Source organism: Diadema antillarum, unplaced genomic scaffold, assembly GCF_040938485.1.
Source record: "Diadema antillarum isolate AM-2024a unplaced genomic scaffold, OU_Dant_1.0 seq00000358_RagTag, whole genome shotgun sequence".
Classification (NCBI taxonomy): domain Eukaryota; kingdom Metazoa; phylum Echinodermata; class Echinoidea; order Diadematoida; family Diadematidae; genus Diadema; species Diadema antillarum.
In genome coordinates, this window is record NW_027271364.1 from 1,461,764 (window position 1) to 1,487,086 (window position 25,323).

Below are 25,323 nucleotides of genomic sequence, written 5' to 3' on the forward strand. Positions count from 1 at the left end.
ACGGAGAAATCAGCAATGTTTTAATCAAACAATTTTTAGTAAGGCACCCTGAAAGACATTTTATTTGATTCTATATTTAGGTTTACATTATTCTATATGGAAATGTCGTGTTACAATTTCAAATCAATGACAGCTTTTTATGATACCTATATACTCACGTATGAAACAAGGTGTCTTGGCTCATCTGCAGGTTGAAATCTTGGCTGTACATGGAAGGGTGCTGTTCGTTATTCCGAAGGTTCTTTATTCCGAAGGTTCGTTATTCCGAAGGTTCCTTAATCCGAAACACACAAATTCCCTATACCTAGAGGTTGGTTAATCTGAAAATGAAAAAGGGTTCGTTAATCCGAACATTTTTGTAGCGTTATTCAGAAGGTTCGCTATTCCGAAGATTTTGTTAATCCGAAAATGAAATTCGGAATAACGAACCTTCGGAATAACGAAACTTCGGACTGAAGAGCCTCGGAATAACGAGCCTTCGGAATAACGAACCTTCGGAATAACGAGCTGTAACCGTATGGAAGACGATGCCGTCAAGCAAAAACTCTTGTCAATCTATCTCCACAAGCAAAATCTATAACATGCAGTGACCATCATATCACAAACTGTACAGTGTTTCAGTGTTCATAGATGTGTTTACATGTGTATTTGTTGTAAATTTTGAACACCGCTTGTATTCGCGTGTCTTTTCCCATTCTTCAGAATAGAACTGGAAATTTGAGTAATTTCGAGACAGTTTTACGTATATATATATATATATATATATATATGTGTGTGTGTGTGTGTGTGTGTGTGTGTGTGAGTGTGACGGAAGGAAAACTTGCAGTATAGACGTTGCAGTGATGTTCAGTCTTGCCTTTATTCCCCAAGCTTTCGGCTGTTTCACCAGCCTTTTTCAAGGGCTTGATGAGACATAAACATAAAAGCAAAATAGCAACCAATTTGCATGCATTTGAACAGAAATAGAAATAGTAATAACAAGAGGCCAATATATTATATAATATATAATATATATATATATATATATATATATATATATATATATAGCCAATCTTGATAATGAATAATATATATATACAGAAAGGTTCCTCGAAAATTCGGATTATTCATTAAATCAAGATTGTAATATACAGAAATGTAATAAGAAAATTGGTCTGCTCGGCATCTTGATGATAATAAGTAAAAGAATTAGTAGAAGAAGAACGCCGTAAAAAAAAAAATCATAGATCTTGAAGATCTTAAAAACGGAGCATAGCTCTCAAATACTGAAAGGCAAGGTCACACTCTTGAACTGATGAAGAGTGTGACCTTGCCTTTCAGTATTTGAGAGCTATGCTCCGTTTTTAAGATCTTCAAGGTCTATGATTTATTTTTTTACGGCGTTTTTCTTCTACTAATTCTTTTACTTTATATATATATATATATATATATATATATATAATATATTTATATATATATAATATATATATATATATATATATATATATATAATATATATATACATATATATCTGTATATATAATAAATACTTGTATACATGTACCTACGTAAACCACACCACATAATTTTTTTTTTCAATCACAATTCTGACAGTGCTAAACAATGTATCTTGTTTGATGCGGAAAGGTAAGTAGTATAAGAAACAAGCCTTATAATAAATAATGATAAATCTGTTGATCTTATATACAATAACATTGTAATATTTAAAAAAATGCGTGTATTATGGTAAATAATTTTCACATAGTATAAAAATATAACGATAGGCCTACAGACTGCAGCAATTCTCTTTAAATTAAATAGCAAGACTCTTTTGGGCTATTTTGGAGGGGAAAACTATAAAGTATCAACATGGAGACAATTCGCAAACCATAATACAGATGAGACATTGGTGTGAACTATAGATACATGTATCATTTTATAGAAATTGTATACATCACATCCAACTCATTTCGGGCATACACAGATACATAGATGTAAAAGACAGTGTACCAAAATTTTGTGTAGGAATAAGATGTCAATATATTCCTGAAAATCCGGAGATCAGGAGGTCGTAGGTTTGAATTCTTCTCGATTATGTACATCCATGATTTATTTTGTCAAAGATACTTCAAAAACACTGATCAGATTTCTAATGCTTATAAACGTCGATGTATAAAAGGCAATTTTTCAATCGGATGCAGTAAGACGAGGGCTGAAAATATGCGGCAGCACACCTCCCCGACCATGGATTACATTCAAATCTTTTCCGACAATTCTGATGTAAAAACTGAAACAAAACAACACGGTAAGCCTGAAACTAAGGTCAGAAAGAGAGAGAGAGAGAGAGAGAGGGAGGGAGGGAGAGAGAGAGAGAGGGGATATCTTTCCGTTCACAGTTCCTTGCTGAAACATGAGGTCGACAAAGCTGTGAACTTGACGAACATAACGAAACAAGGTTGATCTTGTCAAGGATTACAAACTCGGTTCTAGTTTAGTTCAGTCTAGTTTTATTCACCATCATTCAAGTACAATGAAGTGCAATAAAAAGACACTAAAAAATAATTGAATTACAAAATAAATAAATTAGAACAAAACAAGAAGAGTTGATCTTGAAGGTGAACCCTTGTATATTTTCATATGCTTTATATTCCCTGGAAGAGCATTTCAGTTGTGGTTAATCAAGTTCCCTCGATTGTTTACAGTTAGTTTCTCGTCAGTGTATAAAGTAAGTGTATAAAGTAAGTATATCTTGCAAGTGCTCTGGATCGGCATCTCGCTTTAAAATTATCCCTCTTGAAGCTAACCGAGCTAACCAGTATCCACGATTACTGCACATTATGACCTCGGACAGAACCGGAGATGGTGATATCGGACCGTACATACCAACATTTCAAGGGAAATGTAAGTACAATTACAAGACGAAGTGTCAATCACTTTTGAAAATGAATATTTCTGTGACTATTCTTATCAACTCGTATAACAGCTAATGAGGCCAATGTGGTTGCGTGAAGTAATTAATGCACTTAACTTTTTTTTTCATCAATCACAAACACGCAGTTCGTGGTATTAAAAAAAATCGAAGTTATATCTAAACAAAACAGCTAACTCCTGGAATTGGTATTGCCGCTTGAAATTGTTGCCTTTGTTGTTACCGTTTTTTTATACCATTGTAATGATTATCATGAATATTGTACTATTATCATCATCACATATAATTTCATTCTCTATATAAGTTGTCATTACAAACCTCCTGAGAACCTCTGTTTTGATTGAGGAGAAAATATGTTTTGTCAAGATTATTTTGACGATGCTCATAACGCCAGAGTACGTGGAATCCGTTCCAGTTAGTGCTAATGCTATCGACAATAATTATCTGATATCATTTGGCTCCCAGACATTAGCCTCTTCACGATTCGCGAGATATAGGCATATAGCACACATACAAAAACAAAAAACACCAATGACCAATGACCAGTAACAGGAACAACAACGATGGCGAGACATAATACTAATAATGTGAATATTATACAAAAATGAATTACACTGATAATACTGAGCAGTAAAATGTGAATTATCATTATCTTCGGTTCGACAGTGTTCTTCCCAGTCGTATTCAATATATCACCTATAATAATTCCACGTCAAGCATATCGCTGTGCTTGAAAGCGCAAATTTAAACTTCTCTCTGCCATTATTTTAAAGAGGTGAGAACATTGCCTCTTTGTTAATAGCAAAATATACATACTTACCGATGTAATAGATTATCTATAAGAAACTTACGGTCGAGCCACATATTTGCAAAGAAAATTCATCCAGGAATAATTCACAGGGATAATATGAGAAAAGGAAGAGAGAAAATATACCTTCGACATAAAAAAGGAAATGTCTGAAAATCAAGGTTATCCGAGGTACTAAAAAGGACAGATTACGAACATCTTGTGGGCATTTACCAGCAGGCCTGTACAGCGTATTGCACTACCAAAGAAATTAACCAGCATACATGTAAACATGTGTGTATACAATGTGTGAACTAATGATTGATCGTTGAGTCAATGTTTTTACTGTTTGAACGTCACTGTACAGTGTAAATTAGGCCCTACGTCCATGTGACGGGGGATGGGCATTCAGGGTAATATCTTTGGAGTGACTGTTGCGTAATGTATACCGAGTATAATATTATTATTTTGTATCGTAATTTGTTGTTTTGTTGAATATGACAAGGGCAATAATAAACAAACATACAGCCTAAATAAACATGAAAATAAGTGAAAACGCGCTGGCATTCATTAACCATCTATACACGCCTATAGGGGGATTCACACGTATAAAAATTACTGGGTAACAAAACGAGAAATTTGTAACCCGCTAGTAAACTGAGTTCTTTGCACGAGTGGACAAAAACCCAACAAAGCGCGGTCAGCAGCGCAATGCTAAACCCAAGAAATCTTGCTGTCATTAGCGCGCTAATCTTTGTCCCGCAGATACGTGTGAACGGTCGACCACAAAAACTCGAATCTTTCATATCCCATCATTCATAGCGCACGCCACAACGGCGTGCACTCGACAATGTATGTGAGGTTCAAGAACAACGCTTGTAGTTTTATCGATTTATCGATAGGCAATTAGCGAGTTACTAGTATTTCTGTAAGGGAGAAAGGCTGCAAAAATAAAAACAGACAAATAAAGAAACAGACAAAAAGCCCAACAAACTCTAGTTTCCGAGCGCATAGTATACTCTACTAAGCAATTAATTTGGAGAGTGTCGATTAACGGTTTGAACAAAAACAAAGAAAACAAATAAAACAAAACAAAATAAAAACTCGAGTTTCGGGGAGCTTGGTAACCCGCTATTATGGTACGTACAAACGCGGCTACTAAAGTAACACTCGTGGACCTTATACGTACAATTTCCTTCATAATACCCTACTGCAGTACAATGATACAACATGCGCTTGTTCACCCGGATCGTTCGCATTCATGATCATGCATGTCTTGATATTGTGTTTACTATCTTTCCAGTATGTAGAATATCTACGCGCCATTAGCCGGATCCACACGTATAACAACATAGCGGGATGACGACCCAGGATGACGATTGAACTCCAAATCTCGAGATTTTTCCCCCTCTTCACGCGTTTGCATGTACCGACAATATTTACGAAGCTGCCACACAGTAGTGTGATGTTGTCATTTACCCATTATTGTGATGCTCGTTTGAATGATGGAATATAAAATCTGGAGATGAGTAAAGTATTTTCGGTCAGCCGTTTACGCGGTCACCGGGAGCAAATCAGCGCACTATTTCAGAAATCAAGTGCAAGATTTGTTGGGGGTACCGTCGCGATGCTAATCGCGAAAATTAGTGGGATTTTGTGTGCACATTTGCAAAAATCTCGAGATTACGATGGTCATGTAAATCTCGAGATTTGTATCCCGCTTTTTGGCATACGCGCGAAACCTAATAGTGGCTCTTGTGTTTGTGGGGATATAGTTGTGTGCAAAACTTAGAACAATGTACAGTACACTGTATTAAAAAAAAAATACGGCCTAATAGTACACCATGATATAGTTTACTGCCGATTCCACAGCAGAGTAGATTACCAAAGGAACTGTTCACACAGTTTGAACAACCACCGTGGATACTCGCTGTGATGCCATCAACGTCGTTCCCCAATGTTCAACTCTTTAGACAGGTGGGCAGTGGTAGCAGCGGGCCAGATGGAATGAGGGCTGGGCATGGTTTTCGCCAGGAACGTTCAGGCTGTGAAGGGGCTCAGCCGAACTTCGGAGAGGTGGAGGAAGAAACTTTTCAGGAGAAAGACAGATGGATAAAGCGACTTGTCTCTGGCGATACTTCGTGGCCGGGAATAGAAAATCGGCATGTCCGAACCTCTCCAATTTTTTTAGTGCTTTTGGTTTTGGTTTTGTTATTTTGTTGAACACATCTGCCTGTGTAATAAAGAACAAAACAGAAACGTTTTCATATATAATTTTATCATTACCATGGTTCCATGAGTAGACATTTTCTTCAACTAATATACGATTCAATTGCAGATCCCGTAGTTTATGTACCAGAGTAAAATGATATTCACACAATGCCTTCCATTCTGACTAATAAGAAATTCGCGGAATAAAAATAAGCGTCATATAGGCCGATATAGGCCTTACGTGTTTTCACATCCTACAAAAAAAAAACAAACAAACACAAAACAAAATAAAACAAAAACACAAATACACATGCACACACACACACACACACACACACACAATGCGAAAAAGAACAGGTCACGTTTGTTGATATATTTATTAGAATAACATTACCTTTGTTGACTGGCTTCCAATGCGCATTCCTGTCTTTTCTCGATTTGCTCCTGAGATCTATAAAAAAAAATTGATACAGTGGAATTAGAGATTCATTCTTTTTTTCACGCGTAAAAGTATATTGAAAGAGTAACGTCGGGTCATACAACGTATCTCATTGACTGCCATGATTCATCGCAATATCCCGCGTTCCCTGTTAATGGAATCAATTGAGTTTTCACAAGTTAATTCCGAGACAAACTTGAGTTTTATTTATTCATTTATTTTTGGTGTCCTGTTCGGATCGCTTACAAAAACGTTCAATTCGAATTTTGATGACCCGAAAAAAAGAAATGTATCGTGGCCTACCAATGAAAGGAAACATTTTTTTTCGACACAGTTCTCCGATGGAACCGTCAAAATATAAACTGTTTAGAAGTTTGGTGGTCTGATTTCATTTTCAGAGGTCCCGAGAAACCACTAAAGTGCCATTTGAGATGTAGAGTATCCATAGCCTACTGAAAGTGTAAAAGGAAAAGACATTGGTTGCATTCATAACCGACAATCTATGAAAAATTATACACGCATTGTTCCCAGGATGAAGAAGGGATTCATCCGGGGAACATAATCATAGCATCCTAAAAAGTTTTAGAACCTGACATCAAGCTGTTCACACTGACTGTGATAACAAATTATGAAATGGAAATGGAATTATGCAACCTGCAAATCATCTTATAGCTTGTCAAATTACAAAATCTATTTCATATTTCCATTTATTATAACTTTCATAATTATTCAGCACTTCAAAGAAAAGGGCACATCAAAGCAAACAGCAATTCATCATGATAAATCTATGTACAATATGTACGATCTACATAGATGGACAAAACTGACACAGTGAATGAACAACCTACAGTCTTCTACGGCATATACACAAGTAGAGTCTCAGTCGACTTAATAATAACAAACAGTAATTGAAGAGCTTTGAAAACAAAAGCAAACAAATCATAATACATATAAAAAAGTATATAGGATACTACGCATAGAAAATTGAATGAAAATGATACGCAAACACACGCACATTATAATGATGCATCGGACCACTGAACCTCCGCCAAACGGCCAGCGTTAGTTGTTATGTTGCAGGTATTGTATACTTCATTTTTATGATTATGATATGACAGATTAATTACATTATAAGGATGAGCTATGTAATATGATGTAGAAACGGTTATTATAAATAGGGGCTACTCAAAGGTAGGGAAAAGAAAATGACACGACGAGGGTGTAATGCTGCCGCGCCATTGTGTTCCCCTGTTTCTGATACTACCTAGTAGTATACAGTGTAGATCATCCCCTTCCAAATCTCAGGTAAACTATACTCGACAGAAATTATGATCACCCCTTCCCCCATTCTCTTTGGGCACATATTATTCACTTTTATAGAATTAATAACGAATATTCCTTCATTTTTGACTAACGAATCTCCTTTTTGGAATAACGAGCCTTATTTCGTTTTCGGATCGATACACATAATCTTGAGAATACTATGGACGCTTCAGAATAAGGAAATTTATTTCATTTTCAGATCAACGAACACTCTGCACTAAGAGACCCTACTTCATTCTCGTTTGGCCGATTACCCCTTGCGAATTTCATTACTCAGAAATTTATTTTTCTGAACTTTTTACACGCATAAAACCTTGAAAATCAAGGTGAAAAAATAAAGTAATCAAGTCTTTTGTGGGTCATCCTACATACATCTTTTCTAGCAGGCACAGGATATTCTTCACGAGATAAACTTCAAGCTCTCACATCATGCACTTACGGATAAAGATGGGTCGGACTGACTAACTTCTACACTAAATGCCTGTATACTCACTTTTTCACTCAGGACATCGCGAGCTGGGGTCGGTAGATCCAGGTGTCGCGTCGGTTCATTTCTACGGGATGAAGGCATCTTGTCCAGTTTCAATAATCGCGATCCCTTCGTTGTCCCCTACACCTCATTTCGAAAGATTCTATATTCTTTTGCGAGATTTCTGGGTCGGAGACGTATTTATACCTCGTCTTGCAAAACGTAACTGTTTCAATTGCTCTCAAGTCGGAATCCGTAGAGCTCTATACGCAGCATCACACCGAGGAAAAGAGACTATGTGCCCTCAAGTAAACAAACGGAACGACGCGACGGCTGATACCGCAGTGCGATCACAGAACTCCACGCACACACGACGTGCATACAGGTCTGCAAATGTGCCATGAACCCCCATGATTACGCAATATTCCCTCGCTCGCCGCGCCGTCTGTCTCCCAAATTCACGGAGGTGAAAAGGTCAACCTCCCAGACCAAGCCGTGCGGTACACATCGCTCGCGTGTGCGGAAGATAACGGTTGAAAAAGCCCCAAGCCCAATGTAGTCAAATTCAAACGGTAGAGGGAGGTAAGGTCGTATCACGGGGGAAAGTGTGGGTCCCACACTTTTATCGGACGACGTATTTTTGCATTTCTCAGACATTTCTAGACCAATTTTTGTCAAACAAACTTTGAATTCCCCATAAATTTCAATGCTCTTTCATATTTCATAAGTAGTTTCTCATTATCTTGCCAAAAAATTTCATCCCGACGTGCCATCATCAACCAAAACAGGACCTTCCCTTTAACTTTCCCTATTCCTTTTTCCATGCCTGTAGTTGACAATACTGCCTTTCACTTGTGGTATACATTTTCTCTATGATGTGCCAATTGTGCTTATGCTTTCCCATTTGGAGGGATTAAAAACTGACTGTTGATGAAAAAGCTTTGCACATTGAACTAAATCATAAGTGCCTTGGCCCACAGAGGGCTATTATAAATGACCAATACAGCGTGGTACAGACTGATTGCTGACAAAGTGGAAACCTTTGCATAATCGATATTTCGTACTGGGGAAAATTCAGTAAATTTTGCTGACGTGAATAATTTCAAAGATGAGAGTACATTAAATACATTATTTAATAGCTGAAATAGATATTCACACGTCTTTTGTAGTCGCAATAGTTTGGTTGGGCGTAAAATTCTCGTAAATCTTCCACATCATGAAATATTTCACATTCATGGTAAAATGACAACCATGTAATGTTATGACGTCATCAGAGGACAATAACAGCCAGAGCTTTCCTCTCTCAGTCTCACTGTGCCCCACAAACTCTCACACAATCAAACACGACAAACACAATACCCACAATGCAAAGCATAATGGGTGAACACGCATAAATAAACGCAAACACATGCACACAATTACTCAACTGCCCATGCATAAACCTATACAGAGACAGACAGACAGACACACACACACACACACATACAACAGACACATTTATCACTGTTAAGCATCAAATTTCCCGAATACCCAGCCAAAGCCACACAGTTTGAATTCATATAGAGGTTTCGATATCGGTACTTACCTATTAATGCACCAATCGGGAATATCAATGGGGAGAACAGACATGGAAAAGAAAGAAATAAAAAAGAGAAAAAGTGTTACAATAATGACAGGTTAGAAAACATCTAAAAACTGATCAAAAATTACACTGAATCCAATAAAACTGAAATCAAACATATGGCAGTCATTTTACAACAAGTGCAAACAAATGAAATGCTATGCGTGCCTCAAACTGCCATTATAAATTGACTTCTCTCTGTGTGCAGGCTCATGTACAGAATACAAAATGAAGATAAATTTCCCCACTCAGGAGCTCTGGTAATCTCCTGATCCCATAGTCCCACAGCATTATGCATGATGCGGTGTGCATTCTGTAATGTGGGGGGAGATTTGATCACGAACAGAACGCTTTGAATTGTAAGTATCATTATATTTACATTCATCCTGATAGAGCCACATCGCAGGGTGTATCCTCGATGGCAAAAAGCCCTGTAATATGCGCGACTTGTTCTCAATGGATCAAACTGACACTGTTTACATCGATCAAAATAAATGACTACTTTTCTCAAGGAGGATTGATATTGATTTTCGTAGAGTTCTGTGCAATGTTCATATAAACTTTGAGGTTGTAAGTGTGTGAGAGTATTATGTGTGTTTGATTTTAAAAGAATGGAGACAAAAATCATACACTGGTCTTTGCAGGCGTCCAAACAAATGGAGAGCTTAATTTTCCTTTAATCCTATTAGTGTCATTGTCTCAAGAGTGTCATCGACAATGTATACAAACTGCTAGTCATGAGCAATAAGAAGACTGACACTGATGAATCCTCAAAATGGCAACAGATCTCATTCCGATCCTGCTAGGCAGTCACAGCTGTAACCCAAGGTCTCATCCAGGGGCCGGTTCACCTTGAAATTTGCTAGCAATATGACAACCCATATCGAGCTTTGTCTTGGGATAGATCCACAACCCCCCCCCCCCCCATTTTCCCAAATACGTACAGATGTACTTTTCGAAATCAATAAAATATTCATATCCGGCCATGAGACTGGAACATCAGATTACATGCTGCACATTATGATCTCTCAAAACAACCTAGTGTCAAAACATATGCATTGGAAGACATATCATGGATGGTAGGTATAATACCAAAGTGAAGGAAAAGTGAAAACTACAAACTGTATATCAAAATACCCTAAATAACCTTTTCAACTGATTTCCCTCTATTTGCAATTGAAATTGCTTCTTGTCAGTCCTGTGTTACTTTACTTGCCACCCAAGCAAAGAACCTTTAATCAAAATAGTTCTTATTCAGAAATCTCCATACGTCTTCCCCGAGTTCATAATTCATTGGGCCATATCAACCCACATATCTGCATGCTTCATATAAAACTACACAATAAAACCCACTTAATTGAGCAACTTTGCAAGTGCTACATCCCTGCCCTAGTTCTTGCTTTCAAGCATCATACATTATGTAAATGCAGGCAGACAATCTGCCGATGCACGCTTGTTTTAAACAGACACACAACTGCAGTGTCTGAATCTTCATATCTTGTAAAATATGACTGTCTTTACCTTCCTGGGATCAACATCCTAAGAAGCTGTTAGTCTTGTATCTATGTTTTTTTATGGGACTGAGATGGGACTGATTGATGAAGGAGTTAAAGAGAAGACACAAACAGCAGGGGGTAGTATAACAAATGAGTGTCGGTATCAATAAATTGAGTGAATGAATTAAAACAAAAATTCCAGCAAGATTTATGAAAACATAAAGTCCTGAAATACGTCAGTGATGAGGTAAAAATAGCATCTATAAAGGTGCTGGATGTGATATTGAATAAAAAGAACAAGAAATAACAAGCGTGATTGTTATATGTTCACACTATCTGCTATGCATCATTCATATTGTCATTGATTTTCCTGCAACACATTCTATCAAGAATGCATTTACTACTGAGAATTTTTTCTTAAACATGACACATCAAAGATATTTGGGAAAATTTGATAGAAAAAAAGAGACAGAGAGATAGAGAAACAGAAAGAGAAAGAGAGAGGGAGGAGGAGGGAGGGAGTGGCATTTGAAATATAAAAATGACTTTTACTTTCGGGGGATTTTTATTCATCTTCCACCAATCCCTCCTGAAATCCAATATCTATTCCCCATCGAGCTCCCAGCCATATGCCGTTTTATTACGCAGCAAGACAGCACAGTATGGATGCACTGTCAATCTACGGTAAGGAAGGGGACCGTCTGCGAACACATTCCCAGATTTGTGCAGGAATGTGGCGCAATGTGTTCCCCGTGATGACAACAAAAGCAACGTTCAGGCTGTGACGTCACCGCACTTTCACACGGGATGTCGCTTCAGCGAGATATCATTTTCATCGGTTTAAAGAGACTGATAGAGGATTGTGGGAGAACCCTATAAGAGCCTGCAACTGTGTTTTCATGGCAGGTTATTTAAGTCTTTCATTCCTACATGCAATGGTAAAATTGAAGCAGTGATCCCTCAAAGGGTTAATAGGCTGATTTCATGATAGCAAAGGGGGGGGGGGGGCTCTGAGTATCTCAGCTAATAGTGTGGCAAAGTGCAGCTTTACAAAAAAATGGACCAAATACGGCATAACATTCTATTTTCCAACCAAGAGGAAGATCCCTCGCATATTCAAAGGAGAAAAAAAAAACACACACACAAGAAAATACCTTAACATCTTTAGAATATTTTATACGATGCTGTCCTCTATGCAACTACTATCATCACAAAAATATTAGCAGAAATTGGAAGGGGTTTCAATTATTTGCCCTAATTTCAAAGTATTAGATATTCTATCCAGTCACAGACACAGTTCTTTTCTAGCTTTAAAGTCACTTTCAATCAATTATGTTTACTATGAAGTTGAGAGAGGGTAAATTTGTTTTGATTTTGAAATTTCTACGTGACTAACTAAGTAGAGGAATTGTTTTTTTCATGTCTGAACAGAGACATGGAATCATAACAGTAGCATGAAAGTTTCCTTCATTGGGGTATTTCTGTCAGGTATGATAGAACAGGGACTTTGCCTCAAATAAATGACTGTAAACATACTTGCAAAGAAACAAACAAACAAACAAATGGCTGTAAACATGGAGCCATTCATTTTCCTTTTTTAATCCTCTCCTCCCTCTTGGAAGAATCAAAGCTCTCCCTAAAATCTACGAGCATAAATTCTGCATTCTCAGAAAATATGGGAATAAATTTATTCTGGAGTCGTTAGTATGGGCGCCAGATTGGATATGGGTTGACAGTTCACATCGGGCCGGAGTATCTAGTTTCACCAACCCTCGCAGAGTTTTTAATGAAAGCAATACTGATGCAAACAAAACATCTGTAAAAGGGAATCTGTGTTATGGCTAAAGAGCTATGATAATACATCATCACCCTTTTACTTGTGCGTAAACACAGCCAGCCCTATCGAATTACATAAGTCATGTGACTTCCCTGTAGAGCCTCAAAAGATAGTCTCATATCATATCAGGCCTAACTACCCCACCCCCCCCCCCCACTTTGATTTTTGACACAATTAAAGTTATCTAAGAAATCCCATGACCTACGGTATTTACAAACGTTGGAGATAACGAATTACACACTGCTACCATTTGATATCAAAGTGGAATGTCTTGTCATGCCATGTTCCAAAAATCTGCGTATAAAACAGCATGCTGGTATGTAATAAACAGTGCTTTCTTTTTCAGTGTGCCTAAGTAATACAAGCTGTGCTTTTGATTTAGGCTCCCCCACTTTGGTTCTTATGACTGCTATTTATTTATCATTTGTTGCAAATGTATACATTATCACAATATGTATTTTGATTATCTTTTGTACATCAAAAAGACAAACTGTTATTGTGTCATCATTGTAACTCAATAATTTTTTTTTTTGTTCTTGTGAACACAAAGTGAAAATACATTCAAATCATCTGAAAAATCAAAACAAAATTAATAAATATAAACTTGAAGTCTGCATGACAATATCAGTGTGAGAGGTGACAGAAACAAAGGAGGATGCTGACAGACAGACAGACAAAATATGTCATATGTTCAAGATTTGATGTCAGTATGACATTCCAGGTTTGACACACCTCCCTCTGGCCATTTTTACTTGCCGATAACAACCTGAATGCGAATTTCACATATCATGTAATTCACTGTATCTTCCCATTCCCCTCTGCTGCTCGGCAGTCGTCATAAATCAAGTCACTTTATCATCCATCTGGCTGCATATCAGACTCTACACGGCAGACAGCTGCGTGAGTAATTAGTTGTATAAATAGCACCGTAGTACGAGGACATGCCATTGACCTCCAACAATTCACTTTGTAGGTTGGAACACGCTGCCGTGTGCGCAACATCCGTTCATCACAGCACTATACACAGGGAAAGAATCTCTCATCTCATTGAAGCCTGAACATTCCATTGTTTTTCAGAAATATCCAGGGAAGACTTTCTTGAACAATGACAGAATTCCACATCCAGTTCTTTCAATTCAATAATCACACCACGGTAGCTCATTGTAGCATGGAAGGTCAGCTAACTTCATTCTCAAAATATACCACAACTTACTATCAAGAAGTCACAGTTACATCCTTACACCTGATCATCTTCAACATGATTCTAAGATGCCACAAGCTCACATTACCAAGAATGCACAAAAGTTTACACTATTTGATTTCTCAAAGAAATCAGCAAAAAATTCTCATAGCATAAAATTTCCATCAATTCTAATTTCCAGACTGCGTTGATGGCATTGGGAAAAATTTGTCCTCCAACTTTGAGCTCATGACTACCCACTACTGCTGACAACCTCTGGACATGAACCACACAATTCATCATCAATGGCACCAACAATAACCGACTTTTCTTCTAACAAAATTTTCACAACACTGTGCAAAGATATTGCCCATGATTCTGCATCCTGGTACCTAGAATCTTCTTAATGGTGGACGATTCCTGGAATGCTCCATTTGCATCCTGGAAGCCAAAGTGTCTGAGCAATGTTTCCATTCACATATTTTGTTAAAAGAGAGGAAAAAAAGAATGATAACAAAACCATGTGTAAATCACCCCTGTGAACTTTAGTCATTTTCCTTAATTATTGACACAGTATTAGATGGTTCATGGTCATAAATGTAGTTATGGCAAGGAGACATTGGAGTTAAAGTGCAAAGATTTACTGACATTTAACCCTTCAATTTCCACTTGGAGCTATACTGCATGAGAACTCAATGGTATTCCAAAGAAGTTACAACAGGAGAGTTAATCATTTGCACAGTAAAACCAATGTGAATCTGGATCTTACCCACAGCTCTATGTTGCACACGACGGATATAGTCCAAGTAGCTGGAACTTTAAAAGCTCTGATGGCTTACAATAAAAATCCACAAACACACATCCACAGCATAAACCAAGCACGTTGGGATTCTAGCTAGTGCGAGCTGTCTGGTAGCACAAAAGCGATGTCCAGCTCTCAAGGGTTGTAACTTTGGCAAAGAAGCAAATACAGGCTGCAAAAGTTTGATGCATACGTGGAAGCAGTGTTGCCGAAATGGCCGCTTGGCTTGACTGTTGCTAACAGCTGGAGGCGGGCACGATTCCCCCTCTGCTTCTGACCCCAAACTTAACCCCTCTTGGCTGACGATGGGGGAGAAAACACGCTTGGTTTCTTCCTGACCAGCCAAGCTTGGGAGTGGACAGGGGCCAGTCGTCCTGGTCCCGACGCCCGGATCTTCAGAGGGGGGTCGCCTGCCTGCCAGCTGCAAAACGGCCTGATGCCACGCTCGACTTCCTCAACGGGATGCGGAATGGGATGACAGCGGATGGTGCAAAATTATTTCTTTATCAGTTTGTTTTTAATAGGACAGCTCTACATCTATATACACCAGGGGGCCAGCCGGGGAAAATCTGAGCAGTACTCCGAGTCTTTTCTTTGGCCGAATGTCCGTCAATGAATCAATTCCGATGTGGTCATTAGTAGGGGGCGAGAGCGAGATGCGGTTGTCGTCGTGGAGACACCAGCACCGACCCCCGTGTGGTGATGCGGAGCCAGCGAGGCTGCATCCCAGTCAGGAGGAGGAGGTGGAGGAGAAACGGCAGCGAGAGGAGAGAGAGAAAGAGAAAGAGAGAGAGGGCAAGGGAGCATACTCTCTCTGCCCATTCGCTCGTCTCACCTCGTCTCCCGCAGCCTCGATTTATGAAAATGAGCGGCATGGGAGATGAGGAATGGGAGCGCTACAACACGACAGGCTCGCGCCGGCCGTTTCACCGAGATGGAGCTAGAGATCATGAGAGACTGAGTGATGATTTGTGACAGTGTGAAGAGACCAATATGGCCACGGCAGACAGACATGTTAATAGGGAAGTCAGATAGCTGGACTCAGAGATCCTATTAAACTGGTTGATCAGGACGTCCGTACATAAACTACTCTCACAAACTCCATGAGTCGACATAGACAGCACCTCCATCATTGACAATATACTGTGTATAAACACCAGTTGTAGGTATTTTTTTGAGAAGAAGGGTTGTGGAGGAATGCTTGCAGCTCACTGAACTTTGCAGAACCCTGGCATTAAAGAAAAAACTTTAGAGTTGATCTTAAAGAAGATAGATAAGAGTCAAACAGCTGCAAAATTTTGCTTAAACACCTTCCCACATTGATATTTCAGAAAAAAACACTAAATATTGAAGAATGAATCCTTTAATTACTCATATTTTCAAATGCTATTCCATGCAGTATAATCACATTCTTTGACTGTTTGGTTTCAGTTTTTGATTTTGATGTAATATCACAAAGAGTGACCATTACAGACTTCTATTCAATGAAACACGTTATAAATGAAAATTTATTTCCGTGACTTTATATCCAGCCTGAACTACAGGATGTCCCGTCAGTTCCATACTGTTGCTGGGCAACACTGGAGACGGGGAATAATGGTAACGTGGAGAGGAGGAAGAGGCACAGGGCGAACGAGGATGATATATGACAGGATGTCACAGATATGAAGAGGAGCTGAGGAGCAGATAGAGAGAGATAGATGAAGAGATATAGATAGAGATAGACAGAGATAGATAGAGAGAGATAGATAGTGAGAGATAGACAGAGAGAGAGAGATGTATAGAGATAGAGAGATAGAGGGAGAGAGATAGATGGAGAGAAAGAGATGGATAGAGAGAGAGAGATAAAAAGAGAGAGATAGAGAAGTGGAGAGAGATAGATGGAGAGGGATAGATACAGAGAGATAGATACAGAGAGATAGAGAGAGAGAGAGAGATGGACAGAGATGGATGGAAATTGATAGATACATAGAGATGGATATGAAGAGATAGATGGAGAGAGAGAGTGAGATAGATAGAAAGAGTTAGGGACAGAACTGTTGAATGATGTCACAGCTATTCAAAGCGCCATCATCTCTGTCACTGACCGATGCATTTCGCAGATACCCTTCCCAGATGCCCATCAAACCCAGAGTTCCCTCCTGGAGCAGAATGAAGGACAGACCTTGACTGAGACTGGGCTCGATCTCTGAATTTGACCTAGCCTTGAGTCCGTACCCAGTGGTGCATTCACATAGGCATATCTTGGGCTCTCTTCAGTGGCATGTACTGTACATGCAATTTTTCAATAATCATCCTGTACAGTGTAACGCATTAATGCATGTGGGGGTGCTGCGGCATAGTGGATAAGACTCCCGACTCCAAATTGGAGGACGCAAGTTCAATTCTCACCCAGTGCTTACGTCCTTGGACAAGATGTTTTTCCCCACCATGTCTCTCTCAACCCAGGTGTATAAATGGGTACCTAGAACACTAAGGTAATAACAATTGCGGGTAGAGCAGTGGCAACACTGAAGAGGTTACCCTGGATAAAGAAGACCTTATTATCATTATCATTACTATTATAATTCAGCTTTTGGGCTAATACTTTGCAACCTTTTTTTTCAGTAAACCTTTAATAAATCATTCAATCAATCAATTTGCTCACAAAAGAGGGAATGCAACCTAGATGGATTACAGCTTATCAGTGTTTACAGTATAAGTTTGATCATTAGACACAAAATGCTAGGGAACATATTTGCACAGTCTATTTTTCCCCCCATGATTGTCAAACATTCCTAGGTGTGCAAAAGATTTTAAAGATTCATTGGGAATAGAAAGAGATGGTTTCAAATCTACACAGGTTAAAGACAAAAATCAATCAAATTGAAATGGGACACAAAAAATGTCATCCCTCCTCCAAAACAACAACTACAACAACCTAACCACACCATCATCTACTGCTTAAACTGTTGACCTATAATCATGTTACTGGTGATCTTGTTCACACGATGGTACTGTTCATGTATTGGTAACTTTATCATACGATGAATATTCATCCATATGAATATTTGGGAGAAAACATATCCCATGACAGCACTGAAGTAACACTGGATAGCTCAAATGAAATTGCTCATTTTTTTTTTCTCCTTCCGCATGTACCTGTTGACATTGTGGATGCAAAGCGCACCGACTTTGTTGCAAAATTGTGATGCAGAGCAGCAAAACACGTTTATTCTCGAGAGGCTATCACCGCGCACGTCAACAGAAATTTTAGCAGGCACAGAATCACTTCAGAGAGATGGAGAGGGAGAGAAGGGGTGCTATTTATCATGCAAGAGAGTGCGGAAATAAGATCCAATGGCACGTTCAAATTGGGAGAGGACTGTGCAGAAATAGAGAAAAACAAACATCCCCATACTGGATGGAAAACAAGTGAAAATATTTCTGTATCATATACAAAGCCAAACTTCCCCCATCGGTATCATTTTAGAACCCATTTCTATCACTATTCCATCATTGCTGAAGATTTTGGATTGAATAAGAAAAAGTCATGTTCTTTGATAACCTCGACACTCAATCAACCACGAAGAAGATCTGCAGCAACAATAGTTACATTCACAAGATGTTCCTAAACTTCCAGATTTAATAGCTTGAAGTTTCAATCTTTGATGATTAGTTCACTGTTTAGCCTTGTGTAGACGGACCCGAAAGTTATCAGTTTCAAAGATTAGTTGATGGTGAGAACCACAAGATTTCATAGGGTTTACACTCTATCCACGAACCACAGTGGGTCCCTATTTGTAGTTTAGCATCCTCTGGATACAATAATCAACAAACTCGAAAGTTAGCATGACCTCTCTGCGAACACTTTTCCACCTAAGCTTCTGGGTCGACCTCCAGTGTGTGTTGTACACTACTGTCTCCTAGCACATTATCGGGTGTATTGCTCAGGCTGCTTGTAGGTATTTCTTCCAGCTCAGTGGTTTAATCACAGAGTATGACTCTCTTCAAAAGTTCAATCTTAAAGATTAGGTGTTGTGTGGATGCACATTGTAGTTGACGACTACAAGCTAATTACCAAAGTTTAAAACTTTGAAGATTACAAATGTCATGTGAACCTAACTACTGATATGACCATTTGCTTAATTTTAGGAGTCTCCCTTATCCATGCTAACATCTCTGATATACAGCCACAGATCCCCTCCTCTCCCCCCCCCCCCCCCCCCCCCCCCCCAATTTCTGAAAGCATTCTCCTCTAGGAACCATGATTGACATCAAGACATACTGGCTGCAAAGACTGTGGATTTGGGTGCATAATTCTCCTACAAAATACATTGCAATACCAGTACTCTGCAATGCCCCCATGACCAGAGATGATATCTTGTCCAAATATAATTTGAAATGATTAAAAAGAAATACCAATGAATGGTTCTTTTTCCTCCTAGGGTATCAATAGTCTGCAAACACACACTCTGCATGACATAATTTGTGCATAAAACCAAATGAAAAAAAACAATGAATTAACAGTTCTCTACATATTACTGTAGCAGATTATATAGATGCTTTCTTTTTGTGTTGAACATCCCTAAGAGTATAAATGCACATAATCAGGTGATGGAGATAACAAGCATCAAATTATGAATACCTCATGTAAGTGTCACTGCAGTGTCTGAAATGCAAGACTAGCACCTTCAGGATACAATAGCCTTACTTTCATATGTCTGCACTGGGATGTTAAAGACACTCAGTCGTGGCGAGTGGTTTGTGCGGCACGGAGACGAACACAACACGCTGCCTCCCCCATTCTGTATCAAATGTAGTGACCCCCGAATGAGAATAGCGCTGGCTCAATGGGTCAGCGAAAATACGGTAGGCTACAAGAAAGCTCCCTGTGCCCATCTCCTAATCCAAAATGGCTGTCCCAGCGAGCCACGAGAGCTTCCGAATGGACGCACACTCTCAGTGCGCATGCGCATGAAGAGAGGCCAAAAGAGCCACGCGTCTTCTGGCCTCTCTCCTCCAATCACCGCAGTTCGCGGTGACAATATTTGTGTATGATGCGTACACACACACGCACACACACACACACACACACACACACACACACGCCGCAGCGTCTTCTGGCCTTTCTCCTTCTACCGCAGCTCGCGGTGACAATGTTTGTGTATGATGCGTACACACACACGCACACACACACACTTGTCTCAGTGGTAGCATTGCGCAATTGCATGCACAAACTTCGGTCGTTCGGAGTTTACGTACCATGAGGGATGGCGATCGGTTGCCTTTAAGCCACAATAATGGTGGTCTGCACAAACTGCATTACCACCAGAGCAAGGATTTAGGGACTAACAGCCTGGACGTAAGGCTAGTGATGACCCTGAGAAAAAGGGGCCATGATAGTTCCTTCTGCCTCTCGGAATGTCCAAAGCCACTAAGGAAAGGATGAAAGTGAAAGCCAAGTGGAGGCTGGCTGAACTAGATCACAGAAATTGGAGGCAGCTGATGGCAATTTTGACAGTTTTCCCAAATGAAATTCTGCAAGAAGAAGAAGAAGAGGAGGAGAAAAAAGAAGAAGAAGAAAAAAAAAAGGTTTGTTGGAGAAAAACGAGGCAAAGGAAAATATCCAGGCTTTTCTCCCTGCTTCAAATGACTAAAACAAGCATCTCAAGTCTCCCTTTGCTCCGTTCCCATCTCGCTTTCCTCCTGAAATTACAGAGGACATTGCGCGGCAGGAGGTGATGAGGTGTTGCCCCACTCCTCAAACACAAAATCTGCAGACTTTGCTCCTGGGCTCTGAAACTTATCTTTATTAGTTAGTGTTAAAGAAATGAACAAACAGCAGTATCATAACATTGCATTAATGATATCATCTGAACAATCAATTTCACTGCTATTCTCACTTAAAATCTAGGAGTTCAGATCAGACTTTTCAATGCTCTTCTTTTGAAGCACAGTTATGTGAAATTGATAGTCCTAAGATCTGTTACCAAAAGCAGACATTTCTTCCTACCCCTATTCACATTCTATTTTTCATCAGAAGTTTCCAGATAATGTTAATCATCACTGAGAAGGAAAGTAATATCAGAACAAATGTCACAGATATTTCTTGGCCAAATTTACACTGTATTATGATATTCAAGATGTCTGCACCTGGTTCATCATTAAACATGATTACTTACAGAAGCAAATGCTTGGTAATAAAGCATCAGGTGCAGCTTAAATTATGAGGTACTATAAAAATGATATAGATTCATATGGCTAGGGCTGATACATAATGACATTTGTAAATTGGGGTCAATCTCTGTCTGTCCATCTTGAACAACAACAACAATAATAACAATAATAATAATAATAATAATAATAATAATAATAATGGAGATGATGATGATAATAATGATAATGATGATGATAATAATGACAATAATACTAATCATCATCATCATCATTATCATAACAACAGAATCAGTATTTCTGTCTGAATAGGACAACAGGTACAAGGTGTGTCCCTAATCATTTGGCAACATAATTACGGAGAGTTGTAACATCGCAATCCCGGACACGAAACCAGTGGCACTCCCTCTGGGTTTAACGATGAGGTAATTTGTCCTGCTGGCCCCTGCTCAGCTCCCACCGTGCAAGTGTTGCGGTAGTGATACTGTAGCACTTTACGGAGCTGAAAGCCGCTGGCCGACTGAATAAATAGGTGGGAAAGCCACCCTGCCGCTTTCAGAATCACAGCAAATGACAACACACAGTATGGGTCCTTCACAAGTTGTGTTGTTGTTTCAGACACCGCAAGGAAACAAAAAGAGTCAGCGAGGACCAATCTCTCAAACTTCATTTGTGCAGTAATTTTACATCATTATTTAGCATTGTGTGTATCATCTCAACAGAGAACTTGCACAGTCCATCCCCTTCCCTTGTCACTCTTCAAGTTGCTGCATTGGAACGGAAGGACTCTCTAGGGCTTTTTACACTTGTAAATTTTTGCTTAGCCCCGGACCAACGGTGGGGCTAAGGGGGGGCCTTAGCCCCACCGTTGGTACGGGACTATCCTTAGCCCACTTTCTGTTTACACTCGTTTTTGCCAAAGTGGGCTAGCCCCACCGATAGTACGGTACTATCTGGCCCTGCAAAATAGCAGGGGTTAGCACCGAAATTGCGGTGCCAAGCAAGTGAGTGTAAACAGAACGAAAAAATAATCCTGGGCTAAGCGACAGAGACGAAGTCCGACCCTCACTGACCAATCAGAAACGAGGTAATCAAGTGCTGCCGGTGCGTGCGTGTACGTGTACAGTACACAGCGTAATTATGAATATTCATGTGGTTTGGAAAGTCCGGGGCTAAGAAATACGAGTGTAAAAAGGTCAGTTTTCTCCTTAGCCCCGGACAAGAGATAGTACGGGACTAATTGGCGAGTGTAAAAAGCTGAAAAAATTGGTACGGGACTAACGATAGTCCTGGGTCAGAGAAAGTCCGGGGTTAAGAAACACAAGTGTAAAAAGCCCTTCTGATGTGGTAAACATTAGACTAATGCTGTACGTATTGCTGCTTACATCAGGCACCAAACATTGGAAAAAGACTTGAAGGGTAACTATTATCTGCTGCAGGTTTTTAAAAAAAAAAAACTACAACAAAAATGAACAACTTCGACACAGGCTGGCCTAATTCGACGATTCCCCGCAGCAAACTTTTCGATACCCCACTTCCAATGATCCTGACTTCCCACTAGTGAGAATCAAGATTACCGAGATATTTTCACAGGCCAGACAGATCAAACGTCAGGTTTCTGATTACTGCCTCCAATTTCTTGTGTAGACCCAGCTTCCCATCCTTTTGTTCCCATTTTCTAGACCACCCCACCCCCATTCCACCTGTAGCTTTACTAGGAGAATCATCCTCAGTTCCTGTAAGCTACAAGAAATTATAATGACTAGAGATGAAGGACAATGTGACACCAATTTCCATTCACTACTTATTATTCTTTATCCAGATTGAGGGATTTTCATTGTACAACTGTCCTGCACCTGAAGGCAAAGGGGAAAAGGGGGGGGGGGTGGGGTGGCAGGGAGAGGGGGATAAGGAGGAGGAGTTCAAAGAAAGCAGAAACTGGAAGACAATGTCAACTCAATTCAAAATGTCATGAGCAATGCAGATGAAAACTGCAGCGCTGGAAATCATCAAGGGTTAGATGAAATAGGAGAGGATAGTACGAGTACTAAATATATAAATTAGGTAAGACATTTTTCCCTCTGTGATATCTCTAGTCTCCCTTCAAGTCTGTGAATGGTTGCTGATGATGAAGTACAGACAATAACCATTTCTACAGGGGACATAATTCCTCAATTAGAACAGTAGTACTATGAGCAAATGAATGATGGTCTAATGATTGTTTTAATGATCTTTCCATGTGTAAATCTTGTCCAGCAACTGCCCTATCAAAAAAAATAATAAAAACTGGAGCTAGTTTGCCAACAATGTTATAAAACCGCTGGAGAACAGCCTAAAAGTCATTTTTTGCTGGGTGCCTTCTTGGCTTGTATACACATAATTGCTTCCTCCATAAATCCCTGGGTTTAATGTCCTGTACCATCCATATCTTCTCCTGGATTTCCGAGGGGTTAATAAAGGTTACTGCAGTGCTTTCGCAGTCTGATCATTCTTGCTGACTAGATAGGAGTCTGTGTAGTAAAGCCAGGTCCATCTTTCAGTTTAAAGCACCTGTAACCTCCAAAAAAGTCAATTATTCACTGACTTTTTCATTGTATCTTTTTTTGTGTGATGAAAACATGGTGCTTGCAAACACTCTGATATAATTCCAAGCTTAGGGCACTCTAGATTTTGCATGTCTTCATCATCACTCTAAAAAATTGCAGATTGACGTCTACCATGATGACTTGTTTATACATAGTGCAATATACTTTTGTCTAATCTCATGCAGGAATACACTTACTTCTTGACTGCCGTTATGTAAGAATGTGGAACTTTTGATTCAGAATTTTATCACATTCTAGCAATGAAACAAAGACAGCTGGTAAGCCGGAGAAAAAGGCAACAGAAACTTAACTAGGAGAAATTACCATCTTATGTGGCTTCACCAGAAGACTGATAAAAGGTAACTTGCCCCTTTAAGACCACATTTCTTCTTGTTATTGACATGACAAATCTTTGATGAGATTGGGCTCTAGCTGGGAATGTACGGTCACGAATGGACATAAACCTCGGATTGCGAGATGACTCAAACTGGCTCCATCGTCATCAGCGCGTTTCTGCCCCCTCGCGCCACAGTCCACAAACATCGTAAACACCGTTAATTATGGATGATTTCCAGGAATTTGAGGCTTAGTGCATTCCTCGGTCTGGGGATAGCAGCTCTAAGTCTACCTTAACATTTTATTCTGACCTTTCTACACATGCAAACATGACCTCACAAATAGTAGCTGTATCACAAAATCAATCATTTGGAATAACCACAACAGCCTTAATTGTCGTAGTTGTGATGTTTTTGTTTTCTTTACCTATACTTTGGCTTTACATTTAAATGAATGATGCATAGCAATAATGTGGATATGTCATTTTACATGAAAATTCCCATAAAGCACATAGGCTACATCTAATTCATGGGTAACACATGAAATCTCTGGAAGAAAAAAATAATAATCTGTCTGAATTCCTTTGGCGCCAGAAAAATAAAAATACTCACACATACGTTCATATGATAAAGTCACTGGGATGGGTGCCCTGTTTGAAAATTAAATATCAAAGACATTTTGAGCTGATGGTCAGGGAAGGGTTTACAGATTGTAGAGTAAAAGGGTTGGACTTCTTATAGATGGGAGTGGTATGGACCTAGACCAAAACAGAACTTGCATCTGGGACTTGGTACTCAAAAGAACATGTCATCAGAACTCCTCAAATGCCATCCTGGACACAAAAGCTCCACTCAGCTCAGATCCAGCAGTAGTGCAGACTGATGCATCTATTGCTTGGCATCGCCTTCCTGTCTTCACCAATTCTTTAAAGGACAAGTTCACCTTCATTAACATAAGGATTGAGAGAATGTAGCAATATTAGTAGAACACATCATTGAAAGTTTGACGAAAATCGGACAATCCGTTCAAAAGTTATGAATTTTTGAAGTTTTTGTGCAGTAACCGCTGGATGAGAAGACTACTGCAGTGTGTGAATAACTTAGATGTCACATGCGTACAACAATGTAAGGAAAATATAAAGAGAATTTCACAAAATTTCATCTTTTGAAAAAA

The 25,323-nt window shown here is 39.3% G+C and overlaps 1 protein-coding gene across 1 annotated transcript in view; it reads right to left on the minus strand.

Annotated features, from left to right (window-relative positions):
• Positions 1–8,949: 8,949 nt before the first annotated feature.
• Positions 8,950–25,323, minus strand: part of LOC139731150 (uncharacterized) — a 182,235-nt gene continuing 165,861 nt past the window's right edge. Inside the window, exon 3 of the mRNA XM_071642031.1 lies at positions 8,950–9,722. Coding sequence (XP_071498132.1) covers positions 9,719–9,722 — 4 coding nt within the window. The 3' untranslated portion in view covers positions 8,950–9,718. The remainder of the gene's footprint in view (positions 9,723–25,323) is intronic.